The 26,814-nt window shown below is 38.9% G+C and overlaps 1 protein-coding gene across 1 annotated transcript in view; it reads left to right on the forward strand.

Moving 5' to 3' along the window:
* RBM33 (RNA binding motif protein 33) overlaps window positions 1–26,814 on the forward strand; it is a 121,840-nt gene that overhangs the window by 74,546 nt on the left and 20,480 nt on the right. Inside the window, 2 exon segments of the mRNA XM_026718351.2 lie at window positions 13,640–13,852; window positions 17,059–17,247. Coding sequence (XP_026574136.2) covers window positions 13,640–13,852; window positions 17,059–17,247 — 402 coding nt within the window.

Raw genomic sequence — 26,814 nt, forward strand, 5'->3', positions numbered from 1 at the left:
GATTATGATCATGTTGCTTGTATGTAAGCTTAGAGCTTATGCATCGGAGACAAAAGTTCTTGTGTGTCCGATCACACTTGGCCAATAAATAATTCTATATCAAAATTGAATAGCCCTCCCTCAACAGGGGGCGGGGGGAGAATATGACATCATGGACCTCCTGTTTACAACACCATCCTTTCAGCAGTCCTAAGAAGGTTCCATATCTCTTTGCACTCTGATTCAGGGGACTCTGAGTATACAGATAAACCCTAAGTGGTCTCAACGACCGGCCCTCAAGAGCACTAATGACCAGAAGACTGCAAGGAATATAAACCCTTCCATTCCCCATCAATCTGTTAGAACTGAAGAAGGCTCTTAATTAAGAAGCGAAACATTTTCAAACCATGAATCGGATTTGGGCTTGCCAGAGGAAAAAAAACCAAGAAAGTCCAGTTGCTTTTTGGAGAAAGCATCTTTGGGATAAGGGTGATTTAGATGATGGATAATCTCCATGATGGTACCAGAGGGTGAAGCGAAGGTTATAGATGATTTGATAAAGGTGAAATGCAGCACAGCTATGGATCTTAATTCACTTCGTAAATCATACTAAAATAAAAACAAAGATTTCTGCTATGCAATTCTCTTCACACAATAAGCATGCCTCCAGTTATTTTTGGCAAGGTATGCCAAAGTAAGTTCCTGTGGAATAGATTTCTGGTAGTCCCTATGACCACAATGGGGACAAGAATTTCCATTAACTAAGTGAGGTAGTTGTTCATATGAGTCACATCCGATTTGTTAAATTTGGCATATTTGTTAAATTAATCATTGGAGTAGTTAAGTGAATCTCATAGTCGTTAAGCAAATCAGTTCCTCCACTGACTGCTTGACAGAAGCCAGCTGCGAAGATTGCAAATGACAGTCAGGTAACCCTGGGACATTATAACTATAGTAAGTGAATGTTGGTTGCCAAGAGCCCAAATTTTGATCATGTGAATAAAGGATGCTGCAACCGTTGTAAGTATGAGGATTGGCCACAAGCCACTTTCTTCAATGCCACTGTAACTTTGAACGTTTGCTAAACAAATAGTTGTAAGTTGAGGACTACCTGTATTCAAAAGTATCTGGGAAAGATGACAAAACAATAGTATTCTTTTAATGCCAAGCAGCTAGTTCTACGTAGTTGTATATGATACCATTTTGAAATTCTTTCTAAATATCAGATACTCTGCGTTTACTTGTAAACTTGAGCAACCTTGCAAATAACTCAAGTAAGTAATTAACTCATTTATTTTAGGAGTTGTATTTTCTTAGAAAAAGAACTTCCATTACCTTTTACAATTTTGTAATTAATGCCTGCAATGAGATTGATAGGATTTTGGCTGTAAAAATTACTCAAAATGAATCAAATTTCAATTTAATTCATCTTAATGTAGGAGCTGTTCTCCAGTTAAGTAAGAAGACACTGAAGTCATGGAATCTCTCCTTTTTGCGTTTTGTCATCAAAAGATCAGAGTGGCATATAATGCACAGCAGATAAAATAGATAAAAATTATTCCTAATATGACCTATAGTATTTTGGCAAGAACATCATCTTTCCAGCAAATCCTCTGGTTCTAGTCTTTATGCTTGCAGAACTATTCTGTGCTGAGAGTAGGATATTCTATTTTCAATATGGAGCAGGAATATTTCACAGTTCAGGAGGCTATTATTCTGAAAATCTATTCCTGATTTTGATAGATCTTATTTCTTCAGAGACTTTTGACTACAAAGGTGTAATTTTTTTCCTTCTTCTTCTTTGAAAGGCAATTGGACTTTCTTGGTGTTTTCTTTGAAAACATTTCACTTCTCATTCAAGAAGCTTCTTCAGTTGTAACTTCAGAAATGTTTTCAAAGAAAACACCAAGAAAGTTCAGCTGCCTTTTGGAGAGGGAGGAAAACAACAACTTTGGAACAACCACAACCTGGATCGATTGAGAATCTCCATAGACCTTTTGAACTATGCATCGCTCTGGAAATGAAAGGGTGAAAGCATCTTGCTATCAGGAGTGAATGTGTGGATTGGCTCACATGGTAGCAGTTCTTATAATAAGTGCATCTTTTACTGAGATTGTGTAACTGCCTTCCACAACTGCTCCGCACTTGTAGAAAAAAGTAGGGTTGTTGAAGAAAAACTGTAACCACGTGACCTTGTTTCAAAAGCTAAAGAGAGAATTACGATGCAAAGACAAATCTAAACATTTAACACAAATAAAACGTATTTGCACTCTGCATGTAAATATAGTATTATACCTCATAAATACAGTACATTTACGAACATTTATAAACAAAGGTTCTCTTGCAAGTTAGCAGCACCTCTCTGATTTTTGCTGATTTTATAAAGCTCAGGAGGATACAACTGCATAAGTTCTTCCCAGGCTCTCAGGTAGAAATAGATCACGACAATGACCAACCATTTTTCTGTCATTGACAAGAAAGTTTATTGATATTTCTGTGTCAAAGTTAACCACCAGTTCAACTTGAGTAAAGAGTTACCTTTATTTACCTTTCTAAAATGAATCTATGGATTACTTATTGCATATTCACATTACAAGCTCAAGAAAATAAGTACATTTTGGAAATTGCCTGGTTTCATTTCTGGAGGCAACACTTAATGTATTATACCATTAATGTATTATAACATTAATGTGACATACTGGAAATTTTCAAGGCTATTTTTATAATATACTAGATCTTCCTCTGCTTACTAACATACTGAAATAACAGCCGATTAAGCTACACTTAAAACATTTACCTCCGGTTCAGATATTCCTGTCCTGGCTTCTGCATTTTTTGTCTGCGTGTAGGTGCATTGTGGTTATTCCTGAAATATTTTCATGCTTTATTCTTATCTGGTATTCTGTGTGTCCTGTGTAAATGTGAAATTTGATTGAGTGATGTGAAAGTTCTCTTCTGTATCTCAGTGTCTGTGAGGAGTCCTTATGACTTGGAAGTACACATAATAATAGGGGATTGACCAGCAATTGGAAATATTTTAGAAAGGAAGTTTTGCTCTTTTGCTAAATGAATATCTGCAGCTTCTCTTACATGGCTTTATTTTCCTTTGCTTTGTCTGCTAAATGCTTTGTGTCTGCAGTATTTGTAGAATTCTTGGGTAAAATGTTTTCAATAGGGCTCATTTTCTATCTGACAGCATTTTCTTGCTTTAGATGATGGAAGCATTTTAAAGGGGTCTTTTGACAGTATTTTATCCCTGGTAAATGTCTGGTGTTGCTGTTCGCTGTTTGGTTTACACTGGAATTTCGATTGTCTTTCCTTTTTGGTCCAGAATAAATGCCTTTTTCCTGTTTTATCATAGGCTATTGTTTCTGACTGTTGAGCTGAATGAAATATGTGAAATATATTGCTTTTACTTCTTTTTGATAGATGCTTAGTTTAACTCCCATTACTAACTGACTATTTTTCTCTACTACTTACTGCTCTTTGTTTGCGACAGCCTAATACTCTGCATATAATATTCTATTATCTGGCCTCAAACAAAATTTAGTTGTGATTTAAACTTTGTAGTTTGAACAACTAAGATGGAAGGAACATTTGATGGTGCATTATAAGTCAAACCATTGCAAACTGCGAGTGTGCAAAAGTACCAATATTTCTCTATATACTACTTAATATAAGTAGGATTATTATTCAATAGGGCAACTTACCAAATGTCAAGTTATTTTACTTGTAGGAATGGTTCTGTGACAGTGGGTATTCTGTAATAATGGTAGAAAGTTTAAGTTGCTATTAAATAACATAATTGTCACCGAAGCTAGTTTAAACACATTTTATCTTCAATCTAAACCCTTCACTGTTCAAAATCCTAATGCTTACATATATTGCATTAGTTTGGCTTTGCATTGTATATCATAATCTTTCTCTCAGAACCATACTTTTCCTCCATGCGCAGCTATATAGTCTTCCCCTTATGGCTGCTATAATCTGTTTTGTTGACTTAATGGGAAAGGGGTTTCAAGATTCACAGGTAGTAAATGGCAATCATTTTAAAGCTCATCATAATCTTATTAATAAACCCATTATACTGTTTTTTTCATGGGACTCTAGAAAATGTATATGGTAGTTGCCTTATTCATTCAGTTTTATCTCCTTCTATACCCTGAGCTTTATAGTTCAGGGATTTCAACTTCACTCTCCATTGTCCTTGTCCAACAGTTTAATCTCTACATCACACTGGATTTCAAATCATCTTGTCACTGGAATGTTTTCTCTGTATGCCTGCGGATATCCTCTGTGCTCTGCCATCTTCCCTCTTGCATTCTAAAGGCCCAAAACAAATAAAATCTAATGTCTTCATTCTCAACCTCAAATAATAATTGCTTTATAGGCCAGGTGTGCCTAAAATATGAGGCATCACGTTCCTTTTCTTTAGTGACCTCTGAAGTAACACACAAACATTGAGATTAAAAGAACAAGAGGAATGTGTATAAAGTAACAAATTAATAATCTTGACAGTCTAATGGAACCAGGTTTTTAAATCATGTTCCTGTATTCCCGAGTACTGGAAACTTTTTATATTGGACACTGCCTGTTGAAATAACATAAAGCTTAAATAATTTATTGTATTATGCAGCCATCTTACATTATTGTTGGATCATTTCTCCTTAGCCAACGACTCTTCTTCCTTGCTCAGAGTGACGTGACTAAGTCCTCTGCCGTCTGAAAGTGCTGAGTTTATTACTGGACCAAGAACATACTTCTTTATCTCGTTGAAGAGCTGCCCTAGTGGTATTTTTTCCTACATGGAAAAACAGCTTTCTGTTGTGTGCTGTTACTACTGAATGGGTCTATAAAGCCTGACTACACAGCTAGCACAATCTTTTTCTACTAATTATTCCAACTTGTCTGCATTACTGGTATGTACTAGAGATGAAGTGAATGGAAGAGATGGAAGAATGGACAACAAATGGTACTGAAAATGGCTAACCCGCATTGATCTCCCAATAAGAACAATAAGAAGCTATTCTCATCTCGCTTGACACAAACTTTATATACAAAGTTTGCTTCTTGTACAGTATTTGTTTTTGCATCTGTATTTCTCATCTCATACAATAAAAACATTTGAAGAATTTGTACTTTTATAGCCCCTTTATTGTGATGTGATAGATAAAACAAGTGAGTTTCTTGAAAAAAACGCTAATTACATTGAAGGTGGAAATACTTTTTCATCCCAGGAAAAATTTTAATAGTTAAAACAAATAGAGAAGACATCTGATATGGGTTTGCCATGAATCTAAAGGATGATCAGGTAATCTGTTCAAAATGCAATCAGATTTAGAAGAATAAAAATAATCACATCTCTTCTGAGAAGAGAAAGTCAGTTCTATTCTCCAAAGCACTTTGAGGGCAGGACAAGAAACGTATCAAGGAGAGATCCAACCTAGAGCTGTGGTGAATTTTCCTAACAAAACAGAAGTTGTGTGTGCTCCACTCCATTAAGAAGAGATTGGACAGCCGTTGGTCCACAATGGTATAGATTCTCCTGCTCAAGCAGGATGTTGGATTAGAAGACTTCCAAGATCGCTTTCAACTCTGTTATTCTACATTCTGGGTTGTTTTTTTTTTTTTGTAAAGTGCATATGTGCCCGACTGACAAGAGATGCCCTACGAATATGCTTATATTCAATAAGCTGAAGCCTCACTTGAGATACCCTGAATTCTGCAAATTGAAGAACATTATGCTAATTGAGCAACCTCATTTTGTGTGTCTTATTTTAAAATCTTAAACGTACATAAAATTATTTTACTTTTAGAAGTTACGGAGTGTAGTAAAATCATGTTTTGGAGATTAAGTGACCATTGCCCAATCCCCACAAAATTTAGCCATATATATATACATCACTGGGAACCACAGCACATAAAAAACCCAAGTAACTTGTAAATCCAATCACTTGACTCCCAGCAGTAATACTCAGTAAAGCTTAACTTGGTTAAGACAGATCATCATCTAGCAGTTACTTAAAAAACAACAACCCAGTAGTGGTGGGACTCAGTGCATGGACCCCAGCAGGTAATGAATTCTGCATCATAACAACACTGCAGAAAAGGTGATTTATCTGCATAAATACATCTACATCTCTCCCTCCCTCCTACCTGTGTGTATGTATATATGTATGTGTTTTTATATGTATGTGTTTATATATGTATGTTTATATTGGTGCTGATGGGGAGGTTTTTTGGTTCCTTATTTCCCTTTTTGATTTGTTGATTGTTTCTTTTGCTCAGTATGTAGATATTGTTTATGTCTATGTGTCTCTTGGTTAATTTGTCAGCGTTCCAGGCTTTTAGAAATTCCGTAGTGTTTTTGGACTTGGCTTGGTTTAGGGTGGTCCCAGTTTCCCCCTTAAAACTATGGTTATATCTGTACATATGTTGTGAAATTAAAAGAGTTTTGATCATGTCTTCTGACTGTTAATTGGGTGTTCATGGATGCATTCTGCCAGTCTTGGCCTGTTTGTCTTACGTAGTTGCTGTTGTAGTTATTGCATTGCATGTTGTACATGACTCTTGTTTTTTCTTCTGTGGTTGTGGTTATAAGACATAAATCAACAAGCAGAAAAGGAGTCCAAAATATCTCCCCACCAACAGTCAAATGGGCATAGATTAAATGTAAGATTAGCATCAGACCATCAAGAAGTAAACAATACATCAATCAAAAAACTGGCAAACAAACTAACAGTAAACAGTCCAACCAAAGAACCACCAAAACCACTCCCACCAACTTTGTGACAAGACACGCCACTAGAATATAAACTGAGCGCAAACCCCCCTCTTAACTAGCACTGATGATGTTACCTAGTTGGGTAAAGAAACGTCTGCAAGAAAACAAGCTCAGGGAACACCAAGGAACCCTGAAATTGTCTGCTTGCTTTCCTTCCTATGTATCTACTTTATCTTATCTATCTATTATTAATATATCTATTAATTTATCTTATCTAGCCGTAGAACTCAAGTATCATGTAAGGCAAATTCAGAAGATGTACCGCTCAAGATAGATTTGAATTGCCAGCTCAAGTCAGCCTAGCTAATAATAAGGGAACAAAGTTATCTATTTTTTAAGAATATAATCTTATTAAAATGACAAAAACTTATAGATCAAGAAAAGAGCTAAAGGTGCAAAAGCAACGAAAGAAAATACATAGAAGTTGCTTTTGCTTCTCTTTACAGCAGTGATAAATACAATTGTAAATTTACTCTTTTCTAGTATGATTACAGCATAACTCAATTGTTCTGCATTGTCTAATCTTTTTCTTATCCTGTCTAATCTTCAAAACCATAAACCATAAGTTCACATTCTGCTTCATGCAAAGCATCTATAAGATGTTTCCAGACAGCTATAAACATAGATAGCTGTTTTTTCTCAAGTCAAAGAAGTCAATTTGACCATTTCCATAAGTTCCATCATCTTCATTAACCATTCCTCCATTGTGGGAAATTCCAGATTTTTTCATCATTGCGCATACGTTTATATTACTGCAGTTGTCATGCAGAAAAACAGTGTTCCATCACATTTTTCTAGCTGTTTATCAGTCCCAAAAGAAAAGCCTATAGTTTTAATTGTATATTAACTCTTAAAATCCTTAGAATTAGTACATGTATTTGAATCTAGAACTTTCTGGCTTTTTAAAAAAGTCCACCAAGCATGATAAAATGTCCCTTCATGTTTTCATTTCCAACGAAAATTGGATTAGTTGTCTTAGAGTGACAGATACGTAACTGCAAATCGCCCACAATTCTGAAAGAGAGAGAAGGGCCCCCCTGTTTTATTTGAGTAACATTTTAGAATATAAGCAAATTTGCTTGTATGGAGCAGATACCCATTTCTAGTTTAGAAAACGGGGAATATTTGGAGAAATCCTGATGGAGGGAATATGGAAAGGATGATAAAAGATGCATAGACTGCATTTCAGGAGTATGGGGATGTTATGTAAGGTTGGCTTACTACTTATGCAAGTAGTCCTCAATTTATAACCAGTCCATTTAGCAATCATTGGAGTTATAATGTATTTCCGTGGGGGTACTTATGACCTGGATTCAATAGTTCCAGTAGTTCCACTATCATTAGCCCCTTGCTTAACTGTGACATGCTTTGGGTCCTGAGCATCCAGCCTGCACTTAGGGCTGCTTGCAGCATCCAACAGTCACTACAGCATTTTATGACCGTTTTGCCAAAAATCAGCAGTTTACTTTGCTTTGTTTTTTGGGTGGGTGGGGGGAGAGGGGGTTGGCAAAACTGGCTGATAGTGAACCATTAATTTATTTAATGACTGCCTATTGCTTTATTACCGTCACAAAAAGATAATAAAACCAGATCCATCACCAACCTGTCATAACTTAATGGACAGGCCGTTATGGTTATAACATGAGGACTGCCTATAGTCAAACATAATCCTGTAATCTTTGCAAGGAATGTCCTTTGAACGCAAAGCCCATGATGTTCATGTTTTCTCAATCCTTGGCTTTTAAAATATTTATTAGAAAATAGCTACTAGTATTTACTACATATTTTTAGTGCATATTGATCGATTAGAAATATTTATTAACTGTTTCAAAGAATACAATTATGTGCCTTTCACATTATTTTCTACATATATTTTTGCTTAACTGAAGAAAATAGATCTCACATTGCACTTTCTGAAGTGTTGCAAGTCACTTATTTTATCTTGCTTCCTATAATTTCATGTGATGAAAACAACTTAATTGAGCAACAGGCAGGAAGAATGTTTGCATAATCACCATCAGTTTCAAGGAACAGCTATATAAAATGTAACATTTTCAAAAATATATATTTTTATGGCTACAATGGCAGGGACCATACATGTTTCTGCAGTCATAGTGATCAGCAAATATACATCAGTACATCTCTATTAATGGGCCATTTATTGGATAACACTGAAGACATTTACTATCTTCAGCTGATTGTAAAAAATGTAGGAAGGTGTTGAAGTGTGTCCTAACTATACCCTGACTATATATGGGAATGTCTTCTGGAAAGAACAGAAATTCATTTTGTACATTTAGTAAAACTTCCTTTATGTATCTTCATTATTCAAGTGCTGAAAATCTATGTGTTTAATATATATGGTTCTCATACACACGTACAAAACAATCTCCTCTATTTTCCAGCAACACGTTTAAGACAAAAACTATTTTGTGCCCTCAGAAAGTATGGACAGAAGAAAAGGAAATCAGAATATTCTTTCATCCTACACTAATACACGAAATCCTAATTTTGAGTATCATAAATATGGTACTATATTTCTGAAGGATGTCTTTGGGGAAAGGCTGGTATAAGTCTGAATCTGGACTTTGAATGCTACCTTGAGGGTATCCAAAATGAATTCATTTCCGATCTTCTCACATTGACCTTAAAAGCAGATAGAAGAATATCCTTTTATTTATGTCTCAGATTGCAAAAGCGTTCAAATATGAAGACTTCTTCAATTTACTTGCCATGATATTGGTTTTGGTGAGTTCATTAATACAAGCATTCAGATGTCTATGGAGATCCTTAATCATCCATCGCGAAGTGGTTTTCCGAAAAGGCAACTGGACTTTCTTAGGGTTTTTTTTCCCTTTGAAAACATTTCTCATTCAAGAGGCTTCTTCAATTCTAACTGATTGAATTTCCCCCTTCTTGGATGAGAAGTAAAATGTTTTCAAAGAAAAAAAAAACAACTAAAAAAGTCCACTTACCTTTTAGAAAAAGCACCTTTGAGACATATTCAAATGTGATGAAATAGTTGCTAGCTTTGTAGTGTTCTTACACTTTTGGGTTTTACATTTATTTTATTGAATGTAGATTTCATGCTGCTAACAACATTTGCACCATTAATTGGTTTCAGTAGTTTCTTTCCAGCCTAGCTTTCTTTCTTTTTTTTAAAAAAAGAAATGATTGTTGAGGAAAGGAAGCCATTTATTAAATCTTGTTAGGCGACTTTTAATGGGAATATGGTTGTGGTGCAGTTTGTTATGGTCCCCAGTATAGAAACTAAAATGTACCTTGTCTTCTTTAGATTGTTAACTCATTTCCCCAAGATAGGAGTTCAGAGTTGTGTTTGCAGTTCCTGCAATGCAATATTTCACAAATCAGGCCAAGTTTATTTTCTTTAAATGCTTTAACCAGCATGAACATCCCTCTCACTGTTAGGGTGGTTATTTGAATTTGCTTTAGCAAAGATTACATGGATAAACACAGCATTGTCACGGTTAATAGAAACCTGTGCAGTGAGGTCTGAGGCTGCAAGATCGGTAACAGAGTCAATGACAGTGAAGTATGGCCTTATCGAAAGGAGAATTCATAAGAGGCTGCCCTGGGACACTCCACCACTGTCCTTCTGTGTATCCTGACAATGTTATCTGTCCTCTCAGTGCTGAGTATCAAATGTCTATCATGAGTATAGAAATTAATTTAATGTCACCTGAAGACATGCAATTAATCTTTTAGAGGTTTTCATAATACCTTTACAGAAAGAGTTGCCAGTTTGGTGGATTTGGATTTTGGGGCTTAGTTGAAGATAAGGAAAATTAATTTTTCATCAGGGTTAATACAAGCTAGCAGGGGTACAAAGGCTGAGAGAGATGGTTAGGGAATTTGTCAAGTGTTGTCACTTGGAATAATGGTGCTTAACGTCTGATAGGTGTAATCAAGAGTTGAGATTTCTATAGAAAGGGATTAATCAATTTGCTCACTACAGAATGCGCACGAGCGATACCGTTTATTTGTGCGGTTTTAAGAATTAGAATAAGATTTGATCTGTCAAATTGCAAGAGGCTCTGACAGTATCAATGGGGCAGTATTTTATCAGGACATCCTCAAAGCATTTGTTATAAATAAAATTGTCCAGCTAATATTGATAGCCAACTGACTTCATCTTCATTGTGAAGCTGTCAAGGTATTTGTGAGAAAAGTACAGCTTACAAAATTCTTGTGCTCCTTCATTTCTCTTATTTATTAACGTCCTTCCTAATAAAGCATGATCAGGGATTACCTTTCTAAAAATAAATAGTGGAATTGGAAGCTTCTGAATCCTACTCATTTAATTTCTTGCCTTTTCAACTGAAATTAATAAAGATGATTAATAACATTCTTAGTTTTTAAACCATGTAATGAAGTGTTAGCCTACAGAAATTGTGTAAAGATATATGTCCACTTATAATATAAATATTTACAAAGTGCAGATATACCATTTCTTGAATTTTAATTTTTTTAAGACTCTAGATTTGCAGGATCTTTTATTTTCAGATCAACAGTTCAAGGCATGCTATGACAAGGGCACTCTTGCTGAGCTTTACTTCTGATAGATCAGCTTGCCTAATCCTACTCTTGGCTTGTCATTCAAAAATAATACAAATATGAGTTTCTGAGGGGGGATTTAATATTTTTAGTTCAAAGTAGGAAAGTGTGTTTATTTACCAGCAGGGATATATTACATTTCTCTGCTGCTATATAAATGCAGTTTTAAACTTCTGTGGAGTGATAAGCATTGTCGAAAGATTTCACTGTGGTTACTTCAAATTCAATTAAGATATTTTAAGAAGTAGAATAAAGTAGAGAGGGAAAGTCTCTTAGAATATACTTAATTCTTATCTTCAGTTTATCATGTCTGTTTAAAACACATAGGTCTTTGCAAAGTTTACAGCTTTTTTAGAATTGTGTTGGTTTTAATTTTTCCTCAGATTTTGGGATGAATATTTCAGTCGTGACTAACAGAATGCTATTTCCTCAAGAGGTTTCTTAAGGAACACATCACATAACCATTGGTTGACTTGATTTTCTTTGAACAATCATAATTAGAAAAGGTCTGCCTGGTGCAGAAAGACAGTAGCCTGCCTGGATCAGACCAAAATCATAACTCATGTTAATCTAGCAACCTTATATTTCCCTTAGGGATGAGCAAAACATTCTGTTATTTTGGATGGTCCATGTCATGCCCCTGGTGGAGACTGACTCTGAGGAAGAGGAGGAACAGCCAACAGGAAGTGGGAGTGTGGCTCCAGAGGTAGTGGAGGAGGCTGGGGAAGGGCAGAGGCCGGCTGAGCAGTCAGAGGAGGATGAAAGCCCATCCCCTATCAATCCTAGGTCACGCAGGGAGGAGAGGATCAGTAAAAAGCAAGGTCTACTCAGGAGGAGATTACCATGATCGTCCTCGTGGTTTGCAGCTCAGAGCTATGTATATAAATAAGTTTGTAACTGCATAGTCAGAATTGCTGGAGTCAAAGTTTAGTGTTTACTTTGAAAGAGGTTTATCTTTGCTGGCGTTCTCGGTTATTTTCCTAGAATGTATGATTAATTATCTTGGCTTGCTTCAGAACTCTTGTCAATGTGGTTTGTTTTGGTTTTCTTTTTGCCTCATTATTTACTTTTGTGACTTTAAACTGTGCCTAATAAAACAGTGAAGTTAAGTTGAAGGCCTTACCAGACTTTAATGTATGTTTTGGGTTTTGGGTTATTTTGAGAGACTACGGGTCATCACAGACCATATCCATACCAAAATTATTAAGAGCTTATCTGGGCACAGATCTTGAAGGCATCCGTGCTGGCAAAATGCTCCAGGTTAAGAGGCAGTGGCTAAAATAGGAAGGGATAAGACAAGATAAGATTGTGGGAAGATCATAGACATTAAGATGGGAAGCAAGTGTAGTCCAATCTGGACCTGAGTTGAGGGGATGAGTAAAAAAGTTGGCTATCCTTAAATAGATGATAAGGTAGAAAAAGGAGATCTTCTTTAAAACTTTGCAGTATTTATCTAGCAATTCTATAGTGAGCGCATGAATCCGGTGAGATTTTTGTCAACAGATGAACAGCAATAAACATTGTGTTCAGTTCCCTGTACTATTCTGGTTTCTTGCTCCTGACAGAAGGTGACCATGGGCTTAAAAAAAAAAAATGAGGAAAATTGGGGTCTGGATAGATATACCTTGCTTGATTTCCGGTGCAGTAGTGTGTAAGGGAAAGGAAGATGCTGGAAATATTGATGAGCTGGCTGGTACAGAGACAGGCTTGTCAACCTTCCTCTAGTTTGCCCGTCAGATGAAGGAGCCATCTGATAGGGAAACCAGCTATCTGGATTTAGTTTGGACAGATTCTGATTTCCTGGAAAGGTGTGCCATGAGCCAGAATGCATTTGATTCATGCTTGAATCAAAACACATTTTTCATTTTGTGTACGGTATATCTCCAAATGTTGACAGTCAACAATGTGAAATGCCTTCATGCCACAAGCAGGACTTGAAGGCAACAGGTTCCCCAGCATTTTGTTATATAGTTACATTGACTGAAAATTCTGAAAGTTAAGAGCCCCAGAACTAGAAGGAATCCACATTGTGGAAAGTTGTACTAGCGTTTGATTCACATATATGTCTATTGAAAAAAAAAAAAACCTCTGTGATTTTTAACTCGCAAGGAATAAATCACGCAGGATTTAACCCTCTCTCAATTTTAGGAAGCCATGCACATTCTCTTCTGAATAAAGCATGATCTTAATACTTCTTAATCTGTTATCCAAGCTCTATTCTATAGTAGTTGTTGCCAGAAACACGGGGTAGATTTGTTTTCTTTTTAATGTATTAAGCAAAATGTTTTAAATCTCTTACAGGGTGGTGAGAACATTGGCTTTTCTCATTTGGAAGAATCTCCTCCTCAGCTTCCACAGCCATCGGAGCAGAGACATCAGCCGGTACGGAAGGTCACACTGACAAAGGGGGCAGTGCAGCAACCACATCAGCCTCATCAGCATCTTCTGTCACAGATTCATTCTGCGTTTCCTCAAGGACTAAAAAATATCCCAGGGATGCATCAAGTGAAAAAGGTATTGATTCTGGTTTGTACTGATATCTTCATTAGTTGCTTGAAGAAATAACTTTTCAGGGTTATTGAGATGCCGAATTTGTTAACTACACTAGCTATTGACGTAGCAGAAAAAGAATTTCTCTTGATGGTATAGATTTGTGATTGCTGTTTTGACTTCAGATAAAGCTATGGACGATGAAAACATTCCCATGTGAATGCTGGTTGTCAAGTAACATTCCGGTATCTGATAAGTTGGATTCCTATTTTTAACATCTTCAGAAGCACCAAACAGAATTGATGTATTCTAACACTGCAGATAACTGTATTGGGGACCCTTGTATTGGGGACCCAAATCCTTTTGTAAGATCTTTGCTAGTGTGTAATTTCATATGATAATAGAAAATGGCTTAGGAGCCTACTTTTTGTAAGCCATGCATGTTTGCTACCTTAATGTACAGTATTGTGCAAACATATTTGGCAGTTGTGCAAAAAATGCAGTAAATTAAGAATGTTTTCAGAAATAGAAGTGCTAATAATTTATTTTTTATCAATTAATAAAATGGAAAGTAAATGAAAAGAACAGAAATGCAAATCAAATCAATATTTGGTATTGACCACTCTTTGCCTTCAAAACAGTTTCAATTCTTACTCTTGCACAAAATCAGGGATTTTGTAGATTTAGAGTCAGGTGTATTATACCAATTATATCAAGCAGGTACTAATTGGCATCGATTTCCTAAGTGGGTTGAAACACAATCATTAACTGAAATAGTAGGAGGCTTAAATCAGGGTAAGGAACAGCCAAACTCTGCTATAATGTGAGGTTGTGGAGGGCAATTGTACACCCCATGGTAAAATTGAGCACAGGAACAAAAAGTAGTTATACTGCATCAGCAAGGCCTCTCCCAGGCAAAGATTTCAAACCAGACTTAGAGTTTTAAGGTGTGCTGTTCAAGCTCTTCTGTTGAAGCACAAAGAAATGGGCAATGTTGAAGACCATAGTCACAGTGGTCAGCCAAGGAGACTTAATACAACAGATGAAAGAAACATCATGTTTGCTTCCCTTCGACATCAGAAAATGCCTAGCTGTACCATCAGCACAGAACTGGCAGAAACCAGAAACTTTGGGAGAAGTCTGGCCAGAAGTAGACTTCATGGAAGAACTGAAGCCAAAAAGCCATACCTCTGATGGAAACAAGGCTAAGAGGGTTTTGTTTTTTTTAGTATTTATTTGATTTGTCGGTCGCTTACAAGATGCAGGTATAAGAATAAATACAGTTTTGAATACATGAGATAGATACTTATAAGAAAAATAAACAATAGGACAGGGATGGTAGGCACAATTGGTGTGCTTATGCACGCCCCCTATGAGCCTCTTAGGAAGGGGGTGAGGTCAATAGTAGACAGTCTTAAGGTTAAAGTTTTTGGGGTTTGGGGAAGAAACCACAGAGTCAGGTAGAGTATTACAAACATTGACCACTCTGTTGCTGAAGTCGTATTTCCTGCAATCAAGTTTGGTGCGATTAACCTTGAGTTTGTATCTATTGTGTGCTCTTGTGTTGTTATGGTTGAAGCTGAAATATTCATTGACAGGTAGGACATTGCAATGTATGATTTTATATACCATACTTAGATCAGACCGAAGACGGCGTAATTCAAGGTTTTCTTGGTCTAGAATTTCAAGTCTGGTGGCATAAGGTATTCTGCAATGAGTAGAGGAATGGAGAACTCTTCTTGTGAAATATTTCTGGACTAAACTAAGCATGAAAAACTAGGAATGGGGTGCAGAAAAATGGCAGCAGGTGCTCTAGAGTGATGACCCAAAATTTGAAATATTGGCTGTAGCAAGAGCCGATTTGTTTGCCGAAGGACTGGAGAGCATACAGGCAAGTGGAGCATGGTGAAGGTTCCTTGCAAGTTTGGGACTGCATTTCTGCAAATGGAGATTTGATCAGGAACAATGGTGTCCTCAGTGCTATAAATACAGGCAGATACTTATCCATCATGTCATACCATTAGGGAGGTGTGTGGTTGGCCCCAAATTTATTCTGCAGCAGGATAATGGCCCCAAACCTGTGGCCAATGTCATTCAGAAATATCTTCAGGGTAAAAGAAAAACAAGAAGTCATGGAAGTAATTGTTTGGCCCTCACAAGAGCACTGATCTCAACATCATTGAATTTGTTTAGGATCACATGAAGAGACAGAAGGCAGCCTACATCCACAGAAGATCTCCAAGTTAGTTCTCCAAGATGTTTGTAACAACCTGGAAGGAACCTTGAAGAGTTCTTTCAAACACTGTGCATAAGTGGACCTAGAAGAATTGATGCTGCTTTGAAGGGTGGTTACGTCAAATATATTTGGATTTCTCTTCTGTTCATTTAGTTCCCTATTTGCTAATGGGTAAAAAATAAATCATTAATACTTTTATTTCTAAAAGCATTCTTAATTTATAGCATTTTTGCACAACCGGATAATACTTTTACACAGAACTGTATGCCAGAGTTTTGGGGAACTTACAGAGCGGCTGTAAAGAGGCAAGAGTTAATTTAAATTGAGGACATTGCTGGAAATAAAGAATTCATGAAGGAAAGAGATGTTGCTTTGGCAAGCTTCTGTGTTTTGGGATGGTTTTTTTCCTAGGGATGGAACTTCTTGTTACATTGGAGTTTCACTATGCTGTCCTAACGATGTACAGTGAAAGTCCTCATGCCTCTCATTGATTGTAACTTCAGCTAGATGAAACAGCATAGGGCAACAATTTTTGAAACGGCATACCTCAAAAGGGCTGACTTATAGGAAGCATCCACAGTTCAGGGCCCATGATTCCTGTGGGATTGAAATTTGGCAATGTTGTGGCTGCCTCAGTGCTGCCGCAGTTAGCCACAATCACATGATCCTCATTTCCAGAATTTCCCCCTCCATCTTCCTGCAAGAAAACTCAATGGCGGGAAGTTGGACGTTCCACTGCTTTTTTGGGGTGGGGGGTTCATTCTGTTTCTTCCTTTAGATAAGGAAGTATCTCTGAAACGATGATACTGATGGATCATGGATTTCCTGGTCCATAATTTGAACGAAAGCGAATCTGAGGGAACTATGACTGTCAGGCCATCAGCTGTGTCAGTCAACTGCCCTCCAGCCCTGCTAAGAGGATAGGCAACTTTCGCGTTAATCTGTCAGACTCCGCAAGCAGAAGCACGAGATGAAATCCTTTTTTTCTCACCAGGGTATTCTGCATGGGAGAGGCAGGGGGATCGCGAGCCAGATGGGCCGAGGCCGCTTAATGCCAAGTAAGCCGAATCTGCGGGTGGTGGAGTGCAAACCTCAGCCCTGCGTGGTGTCAGTGGAAGGGCTTTCTTCATCCACCACGGACATTCAGCTGAAGAATCTGCTCATGTCAGTAGGACCCATCCAGGTAGATCCTCTCCCAACTTTGTAATTTTTGCCAAAAACTTTAGATCTTACAAAGCTCTGGACCAGTGTTTCTCAACCTTAGCAATGTTGGACTTCAGTTCCAGGAATCCCACAGCCAGCATGGCTGACTAGGGGAATTCTTAACATTGCCATGGTGGAGAAACTGCTCTATACATTTGAAAGAAGTGGCACCCTATGAGGTGTTTGGCTGTCAACTACATATGTTTAAAGATGCCCACTACCAGTATTATCTGAAAGTGGGGGGTGGGGTTTAAAAACCCTTTGGAATCAGGAAAATTCGGCTTGATCTAGTCACGGATTGAACCCATTTTCTGAGTTATACATTAAATATAAATAAACCAGATGGACTGGGTTTGCGTAGCCACCAATAAGCCGCAGGAGAAATTAACTAAAAATAAAACCGACCACGCTTAAGCAGGTTGTGCAAATGCAGCCACCAAATCTTTAAGTTGGTTAAAATACGGCAGGGTGAAGTGCTGTTTTGCCTTTTGTACCTCTATGTACTTCTCTTGGTTTTTATAGCGGTCTTTTCTGTTCCCTGTCCAGTTATCTTATGACGAATGGGAAAATTCCATTCAACTCTAACATCTAATGATGAGAATATTCTCTTAAGCAACTATTTTGGTGGATGCACATTTAAGACTGAACTCCTAAAGACTTATTTCGCACGGAACTGCCTCCAGATACTCTCATGTCCAGAGAGGTCAAAAGTGATACCCCTGGTTAGGTTCTTCAACATCATGTAGAAAAAAAATTAACCCTTACATAATAGAGGACCCTGTTTTCTTTTGACTGTAGCATGTCTTCAAAACCAGGAAGCAGGTGCAAAAAGGAGGTCAGGGAATCCTTCTGCAACCAAGTAATGTAGGGAGATCCTATTAAAGTTGTATCTATCACCTGTGAAGGAAGGAGGCAAATGTAAAGCCTGCTGTATAGGGTAAAAATTCTTAATGAAATCTCCTTTGTTGAACAATCTCTCTCCCCCACCCCCGTTTTATTTTATTTTAATGACCCTTACATTGGGGTGGAGTCGGGGCAACTGAATGGAGTTGAGTGTTTACTGGCCGGATGACTTTTCTGTCGCCAAGGCAGAGTTCATAGCTGATATTTACTCATTGTGTCCATCCATCCATCCACCCACCCACCCACCCATTCATTCATCCATCCATCCATCCTTCCATCCATCTATCCATCCATCTATCTATATCTCTCTATATCTATATCTGTCTATCATCTGTATCATCTATCTATATCTATATCTATATCATTTGTATCATCCATCCATCTCCCTCCTTCCCTCCCTCCCTCCCTGTATTTTAAGTAAAACCTACAAATTGAGTCTGAATAGTAACTAAACCTAACTTTAATTTAGGACTAAACAAGACCTAATTTTTTCAGATCATCTAAATTTGCTAGTGCTGACACATAATGGCTCAGGAATTACAGAACTATAGTTTAAAGTGGTAGCAATTGAGTTAGGGTTAAGCATGTATAATTTAAATAGATTGGAACAGAGACCCATCTGTCTGTTGCTCTTTACAAATATTTGAGATTAGCAGTATCGGCATTCTCTGAACCAGCTGGGGAAATGTTCCTTGCCAATTCCATCTGTCTCTAGGTGAAAATGTCAACCAAAGTACATTTCCAGTTTCAAGGGGACGCTAGTACAGAATATCCATGAATGTTCTTTTCACTAATAACTTGGCATCTGTTTTCAAATCGATTTTGGTGTTATTACTTAAATATTCATTTGCTATGCTTTTTGGTTCTTCTGTTGGGTCCATATGGAAATATTATTTAACTAGAGACATTTTCTGCAAGAATGAAGAAAGAAAAGAACTCTTGCCATTACTATTGTTTCTGGATCTTAGGACTTTACCTGGTCATATTTGGCTGGGAGTTTCCCATTTGCAGGATCTCAAGACATAATAATTATCATGTATACACATTGTCTTAATTCTCTGAGAAAACCCTAGAATAAGGGGGGGAAAACCCACACATGAATGGGCAAGAGTTGGAAATAATTAAAGCACTTTCACTTTCATAGAGGGTAGCAAAAGATAAACTGCTGTCATCACTTGAGAGCCAACTGTGGCATTTAACAGCCCACATCCAGCCCTTTGACAATCCCTCTCCAGCCCACGGCATCAGCGGCATTGGCAATGGGGGGAATGGGTGGGCATCCCTCCACAACAGTCCCAGTTCTTCATGTTGTCCTTTGGAAAAAGTAACTGCCCACCCCTGCTCCAGTGAGAGAGAGATCAGAGGTCACCATGCTAGCCCTGCAGACTTGTTGTCCTCCTTTTTGTGAAGAGGGTCGGGTGCCTGCATTGGATAACCTTCTACCTCTGCGGAGATACGGGTTAGGGTTATATGTCAATGTATGATAAACTAGTTGTATATAGGCAGGTGGTAGATCAATTGAAGGGTTACCAGTAAATTTTACGAATAGGATACCTTATTTTGTAGGCAATTTATTTTAATTAATAGTCATGATATTGATGTTGATTATTTTTTCCCCAGCCTAGCACGCTTTTGTGAACACTTCATTGGGAAAAAAGAACATTTCTCTAGTATTGGATCAAGTGTGAGTGGATGACAAGGTAGCTGAGCAGAGTATCCTCAACTGTGAATGTCAGAGCCTAGTTTCAAAACTCCTGAACACGCCATCAACGCTATCAAAAGCCAGGAATTTTTGCAGGCAGAGTGATGGACAGGGAAGAGGGAGGGATAAGACAAGACTATAAGAAAACGAGAAAGTACAGGTTAGGACTGTAGAAGGCCTATGACCCCCATTGAACCCCAAATTTATGTTGTGAAGTGAGAAATTTCTTAAGTGAGTTTTGCCTCATTTTATGGCTTTTCTTGCCACATTTGTTAAGTAAATCATTGCAGTGGTTAAGTTAGTAACAGGTTAAAAAAATCTGGATTCCCCATTGACTTTGCTCATTAGAAAGTCACAACATGACCCTGGGATATTGCAAATGTCATAAATATGAACCAGTTGTCAAGCATCCAAATGTAAATCACATGACCATGGGGATGCTGTAATGGCCATAAGTCACTTTTTTCAATGCTGTTGTAACTTTTAAATGGTCACTAATTGAACTTTGAAAGTCAAGAACTACCCTACCTGTACTTCTGAGTGGTTTTGATTCTGGCCCAACTAACCTTTGGCTTTTTTTTTCATCACTACCGTTGTCTTTGGCTTCTACTGATTATCTTTGGTTCTCTCCCCATCTCTAATAGTGCTGTTAAGTCCTCTGCCCCATGAAGACAGCTTGAGCATCTTCTGCCAATAATTGTCTAGAAAGAAGCCTGTTCTATTGAAAAGGTTTCCAAAAAGCTCTGACAAGATCAGTTCTTGCAGCTGTTCCTTTTTTTTTTTTTAAAGTAAGCTACAGTATTGAATCATTGGAATAGCTCGTATTTAAAGGCAGTGGTGGGATTAAAAAAGTTTACTACTGGTTCTGTGGGTGTGGTTTGATGGATGTGTCATGGTGTGGCTTGGTGGGCGTGGCAGGGGAAGGTTACTGCAAAACTCCATTCCCTCTCCGTCCCATTAACTTGCTTTCCAGCTCTGTTCTCCTGTGCAGGGCAACAAATAAGACCCAGCTGGGACTCAATGGGAGGCAGGGAATAGATGAGGTCAGGGCCAGTCAGAGGTGGTATTTGCTGGTTATCCAAACCAATCAAAATTTCCTCTACTGCTTCTCCAGAACTGGTCTGTGAATGCCACCTCTGTTTAAAGGGAATAGTTGCACATAATATTTTTACACTCCTGGAAAATATTAGAGGTGGAAGTGATATAACTATTCAATTAAATTAGCAAATGATGTAATATTTATTCCAAATAAATACTATGGTAGTAGCACCATGTCATAAGGTGCTCTTTTATCGTATAATTATAACATCAGTTGCAGTCTTTTTTTCTGGAAAGCAGCATCTTGCTTGGCCTTGTACTCTCTAACTGCACCTTCCAGTTTCCTTACGTTTGTGTTTCTGTGCCTTTGTAAAAATCCAGTAAGGTTTTCAGTATGGACTTAAAGATAACATACCGTGTAGTTTTTTAAAAAAAAAAAAAAACAGGGGGGAGAGAAGAAAAATAAAAAAAATTAAAAGGGGGAAATTGCTGGGTTTTATTCCCTGTGTGTCTTCTGCTTGACATTCGCAGTGTTATGGCACAACCTAGTGCTCACTGAGAGTAACTGCAACATTTTTCAGTGAATGCATTTTATTTAGAATATGATGATACAGTCAGGAATTACAGTCATGTTGCTTTGGTTGCAAGTTGGGGCACCCACACGACTGGAAGTTAATTTCCAGCTTTTTTGTGATAGTTGCTAAACAAACGTTGCTTGCGATTAAGCAAACCCATTAATTTGAAAGTATTATCATGGAACACCTCAATAGATTGTAAACTTGGCCTGCCTGACATGCAGTCATGTGATTGCACACATTTATGATGGTGTGTGTGTGTGCTTTATAGGCCATAAAGTATCCATTCGGTGGCCATGGTAACTTTGGACACTAATAAAACGACTGATTGTAAAGCAAGGTAATCAATAAATTTGAAAGCTGAAGAGACACTTCAATAAAAAGCAACTAAATATAGCTACCACATAGCTACCATGTTTTCCGAAACTAAGACCAGGTCTTATATTTTTGAGGCCACAAAAAAAAAGCACTAGGTCTTATTTTCAGGGAGGTCTTACTTGTTTTCCTCATGTACCAGGAGGCGGAGGGGGCAAGCTGCCCCACATGCTTCCTTGCCTAAAGATCTTACCAGCAACTTGCTCTATGGAACAATTGATTTGCACTGCTCAGGCTGCTACCTTCAAGAAGCATGGCTGCTTTTGGTTGTTGTTGTTCACTTAACAACCATGTTACCAGTTATTACAGTCTTCATCGTCTGTGTCACCTGTGGCAGCTCTGCAGCCACCTCGCTTTCTGCCCGGCCAAATCCACCATCAAGCCCTGATCAAAAATCTCTGAAAACCTCCTGAGCACCGCCAGCCTGCCAGGGCCCCTTCGCGAGTGGCTGCCAGTGGAGCCATACTGCCTGTGCTGCCTCGCCCGCTGCCACCTTCCCTGGTCACTCATGGATCTGGGTTGGAAGTTTGAGGCCCCTCCATGAGGGAGCCTCCACCCTGGCAGACAATTGTCTGCAAAAGCTGAGATGGACAGCCGGAGGGAGGGGGGAGAAGAAGGGAATGAGAAAGTGTGGACCTTTCTCAGCACAAAAAGCAAATCAAACTGCAATGAGCGGTGGATTTCCCTGTCAATACAGTGTTAAAAGTTAACATTTCAGAAATGTTAACCGTACCTCCAGAGGTCTCCTGGTACAATGCTCTGCTGCAGCTTTAGAGCATACCTCAACATTCCCTGCACCGGATTGCAAGACTGGAGGCTTCACCTTGCTCTGATCAGCAGGAAAATCCCCCCTCCCCTCCAATTTCCCTGCTGATGGTTCTATCCTTAGGGAGCGCTGCACAGGCGCACATCCCAAAAGTGCTGCCTCTGAAGCCTTCACCCTTGCAATCCTGTGCAGGGAAGATGGAGGTTTGCTCCAAAGCTGTGGTAGAGCATTGCACTGGGAGGTCTCCACAAAGAGACGGAATGAAAGGCAGTTCCTGGCCCTCGCTGGCCTCAGCTGTTCTGCGGGTTATGATCAGACATGATATTCTTCCGATTAAAATCAGAATTCCGATTTTGGGGGGAATCGCCCCCCCTTTCCCCCCCACCCCTTCTTCTCCTCCTTCCCCTCCCCTCGGAGGCCCCGAGTCAGGAGTTGCTACCGCTGGCGCGGCTCCGCGTGGCTCCCGTCCCGCGTTGCCTCGGGAAGGGAAAGGCAAAAAGGAAGAGCCGCGGTGGTGCTTTGCAATGGCAGCAATGGCTCCTGGTTTATCCTTTCCCTTCCCGAGGCAATGCGGGACTGGAGCCGCGCAGAGCTGCGCCGGTGGTAGCAACTCCTGACAGCCCCAGCCAGATACCTGAGTGGAGCCCGGGCGGTGCGAGTGGAGGCCGCTGAGCGGCAGGAAAAGGGAGCTGGGCTGCCACAGACCAGCCTCTGTGCAACATGCCACCGCCCGGCCCTGGCGAGGGAAAGCAGCGGGTGCTCCCCGGGCGGCAGCCTTGGCCCCACCACCAGGGAAACGGCTGCCCAGCTCTGGAGCTGATCCACACCTGACCAGCTGGAAAGGAAGGGTGTGTGGCGTTGGTGTTGTGTGTGCGATTTCTTGGCGCGCGGTGGGGGGTCTCTTTTGGCCCGCCCGATTTTTTTTTCAGAGGGAATATCATGCCTGGTTATGATTAAGGGGCCAATGCTCCATGAGATGACCGGGGAAGGGAAGGGCTGCCTCCTATGCTGGCCACGCCCCCCCTTCATTAGGGCTTATTTTTAGGGTAGGGATTACACCCATCCTCAAAAATCAGTCTAAGGCTAATTTTCGGGGTAAGTCGTATTTTCGGGGAAACGGTAAGAAAATTGAGACTGACTTTTGATCCAGCTATTTGAATACCTCTTACAAGCTGTGTATTTATTTATTTGTTAAATTTATTCGTCATTTATCTTGCCTTGGGGCTCCTCTAGGCAGCATACAGCAATTGTAGAAATGGTAGTTACACATAGGGAATACTTTACCTGAAAACTAGAAAGTTTCCGGAAAGGAAACATAAAGACATGAGGATTGCTCTCCTCATGAGCAATCAGCACCCAGATCAGCAGGGATTAAAACAAAGGTTAACATTAGATCAGTCAAGTAGTAAACAACACCTCAATCAAGGAACTACTAACTCAGACAAACAATCCACAGTAAACAAAAACCTAATCAAGCCACAACCACAAAACCATTCCCACCAAAAGTGACAAGGCATGCCACTTGTATATAAACAGAGCAAATCCCATGTCTGCAAGAAAACAACCAAACAGAGCACTTAAGGACCACACATTTCAACTCTGAGCTACAAATATTCTCTTATATCAGTCTAGGAAATGTTAGTAAAAGTAAATTTTCCTTTGATTATGTTTAGTGAGTTCTTAAACTTATCCATATACATTTCTTAGTGGCAATGTGAAAATAATTTTCTGTAGCCATTTTCTTTTTATTACTTTATATTATTTCTTTCTCTAGCCTAAAGCTCGATTTCTGATCCAAGTACTCACCTTTGTAGCTTTTTGAGATCAAATAATTTAATGTATCCCATATAATTAACATTCGCAGACTTAACTCCATTTTATGTTTCCCTAGCACCTGTGTTTGGAGTTCCCAAAGCAGAACCTGGTAAAGTAAGTTACTAAATAGTAGTAACCTCAGTGTAAATATTTATCACTGCATATCATTATTAGATCAAAGTCCTATATTCTGAAAAAAAATTTATTTGAATGTTTATAACAGTTTCCCAGGATTAAGTGTTGGTTTTTTTAAAAAAAAAATCACATGCAGGTGATTTTTTTTAACATACAGGTGGTTTAACATATAGGTGTCCTTGACTTGCGACCAGTTGCTTACTGACCATTCAGTTATGATGGATCCTCCTCCCAAAAGATTCTTATGAGCTGTCTCCAGTGGTCACATATGATCCCATTTGGGTGCTTGGCAACTATTCTTTATTTACGGCCCTTTGCAGCATGCTGAGATCTGATGATCATGATTTTTGTCGCTTTTGCTGAAAATCAGCATTTACTGTCAGTTTTCAGCAAAAATGCTCCATACTGAACAATTTGTTATTTAAAGACTTCCAGAAAAGAAATCGTAAAATCAGATCAATCAAGTGGGTGGCTTACTTTATGATCATCATGACTTTTGACTGTATTCAATAAGTTGGATTACAGTTGTAAGTCAAGGACTACCTGTATTCTAAAACTTCCTTAACAGTTTTTAAACCTTTTAGAAAACAGACATCCTTAGACTGGCACGTTAAAGTGCATTGGACTAACTCTCCCATCGTATTTCGCCAGCATGTGGCTAGAAGTTGCGGTCCAAAACCTCCTGTTTGAGCAGGAGGTTGGAGTAGAAGACCTCCAAGGTCCCCTCCAATCCTATTATTCTATGTTCTCAAGCAGGTCTGTCCAACTGGCAGTCCTGGATATATCACGTGTAGGTCACACCCACCCCAGCTCCGCAAAGGCAAAAAAGATTACAATATTTCACGATCCAGCCCATGACACGATCGAGTTTGTCACCTGTGTTCTAAAGCATGTGGAGGGAGGGAATTGGGGAAGGAAGTTCTGAAACTTGACAAATCATTAGAACAAGGCTGTTAAACTCAAGGCCTGCAGGCCGCATCCAGACCGCAATGTGGTTAGATCTGGCCTGCCTTGGAAACAGCAAAAGACCGGTGCCTTGGCCCCAGCCCAGGCACTGATCTACAACTTGACGGCCGTCCAAGCTGGAACGCGGTCAGCCTTAGATCCGCATAACCGTCCTGGAGCCAGCAAGGGACTGCCCTCGCCCCACGAGTGCATGCGCTGTAGACAATGGATCCCCCAGCCCCGCCCAGGCCACCACAGGTGACCTGTGCGACATTGAGCTGCTCACGCCCACCAAGGCTACACCCACGCCCACCCGGCCCCTGAGGTCAACCACAACCCTAATGGGGCCCTCAATGAAATTGAGTTTGATACCTCTACCATAGAACGAGGACCACAAGTTGGAACAGGCATTGGCCAAGCATTAAAATTGTGGCAGCCTTCCTTAATTATTTATGATTATTTATAAAGAAAGGCTGTGATTTTAGCTGTGTGTCCTCAATGAATTTTATAGACTGTTATCCTAAGAACTGATATAATAGCTAAATACAGCTTCTTCTTCTTCTCCCCTCTCTCTTAATTGGCTGTCACAGGAAGCTGGAGCTCTAAAGCATTGGGAGCATGTTCTGCAATAGTTGAAAGAAAAGCACCTAACTTGATTGTGAGAATCAGTTGTTAGCCAAAGGGCCGAAGAAGGTTCAGGAGAGGGGAGACTGCCAGTTGACAGAGGAGAAAGTACTGCGTTGCCGTTGATGGGGAAATTCCCTTTCCATGGCCATTTGTCCTTTCTGTTGACTTAACTGGACTTTTATGGATATTATTCCTCTCAGGCCATAGAGGACATTCTTTGATGACCGATTTATTTAGTGCAAAAGTTTTGGTTTTTATGTTTGTAAAAAGAGACTGTAACTTAGTTTACCATTATAAGTTGATTAAATAACATGTTCCATTAACCTAGTCCAAATGTAACGACCAAGCAACAACCTAGCAGGTTTAAGAATATACATGGTAAATATATTTTACCTTCATTAACAGTTGGGAATTCAAAGTAGGATTATACAGTTGGGGTTGAATGCTATCTCTGCCCAGTTTTCAGTTCTGAAAAGTTAAACAATGGCAAATATAAAATTACAAGAAATTGAAATTATTTAGTTTTTCAATTTAAAATGAAATTTAAAAAATTATGTTCTCTATTATAACAAGATCAAGTTGCAGAAGTTTTCATTTTTTAAAAAACAAACTGCTAAACCAATCCTATTGAATTATGTTAAAATTTATATGAAAGTTAGATAACCC

The sequence above is a fragment of the Pseudonaja textilis genome, chromosome Z, assembly GCF_049901715.1.
Source record: "Pseudonaja textilis isolate UNSWEBS1 chromosome Z, rPseTex1.2, whole genome shotgun sequence".
NCBI lineage: Eukaryota > Metazoa > Chordata > Lepidosauria > Squamata > Elapidae > Pseudonaja > Pseudonaja textilis.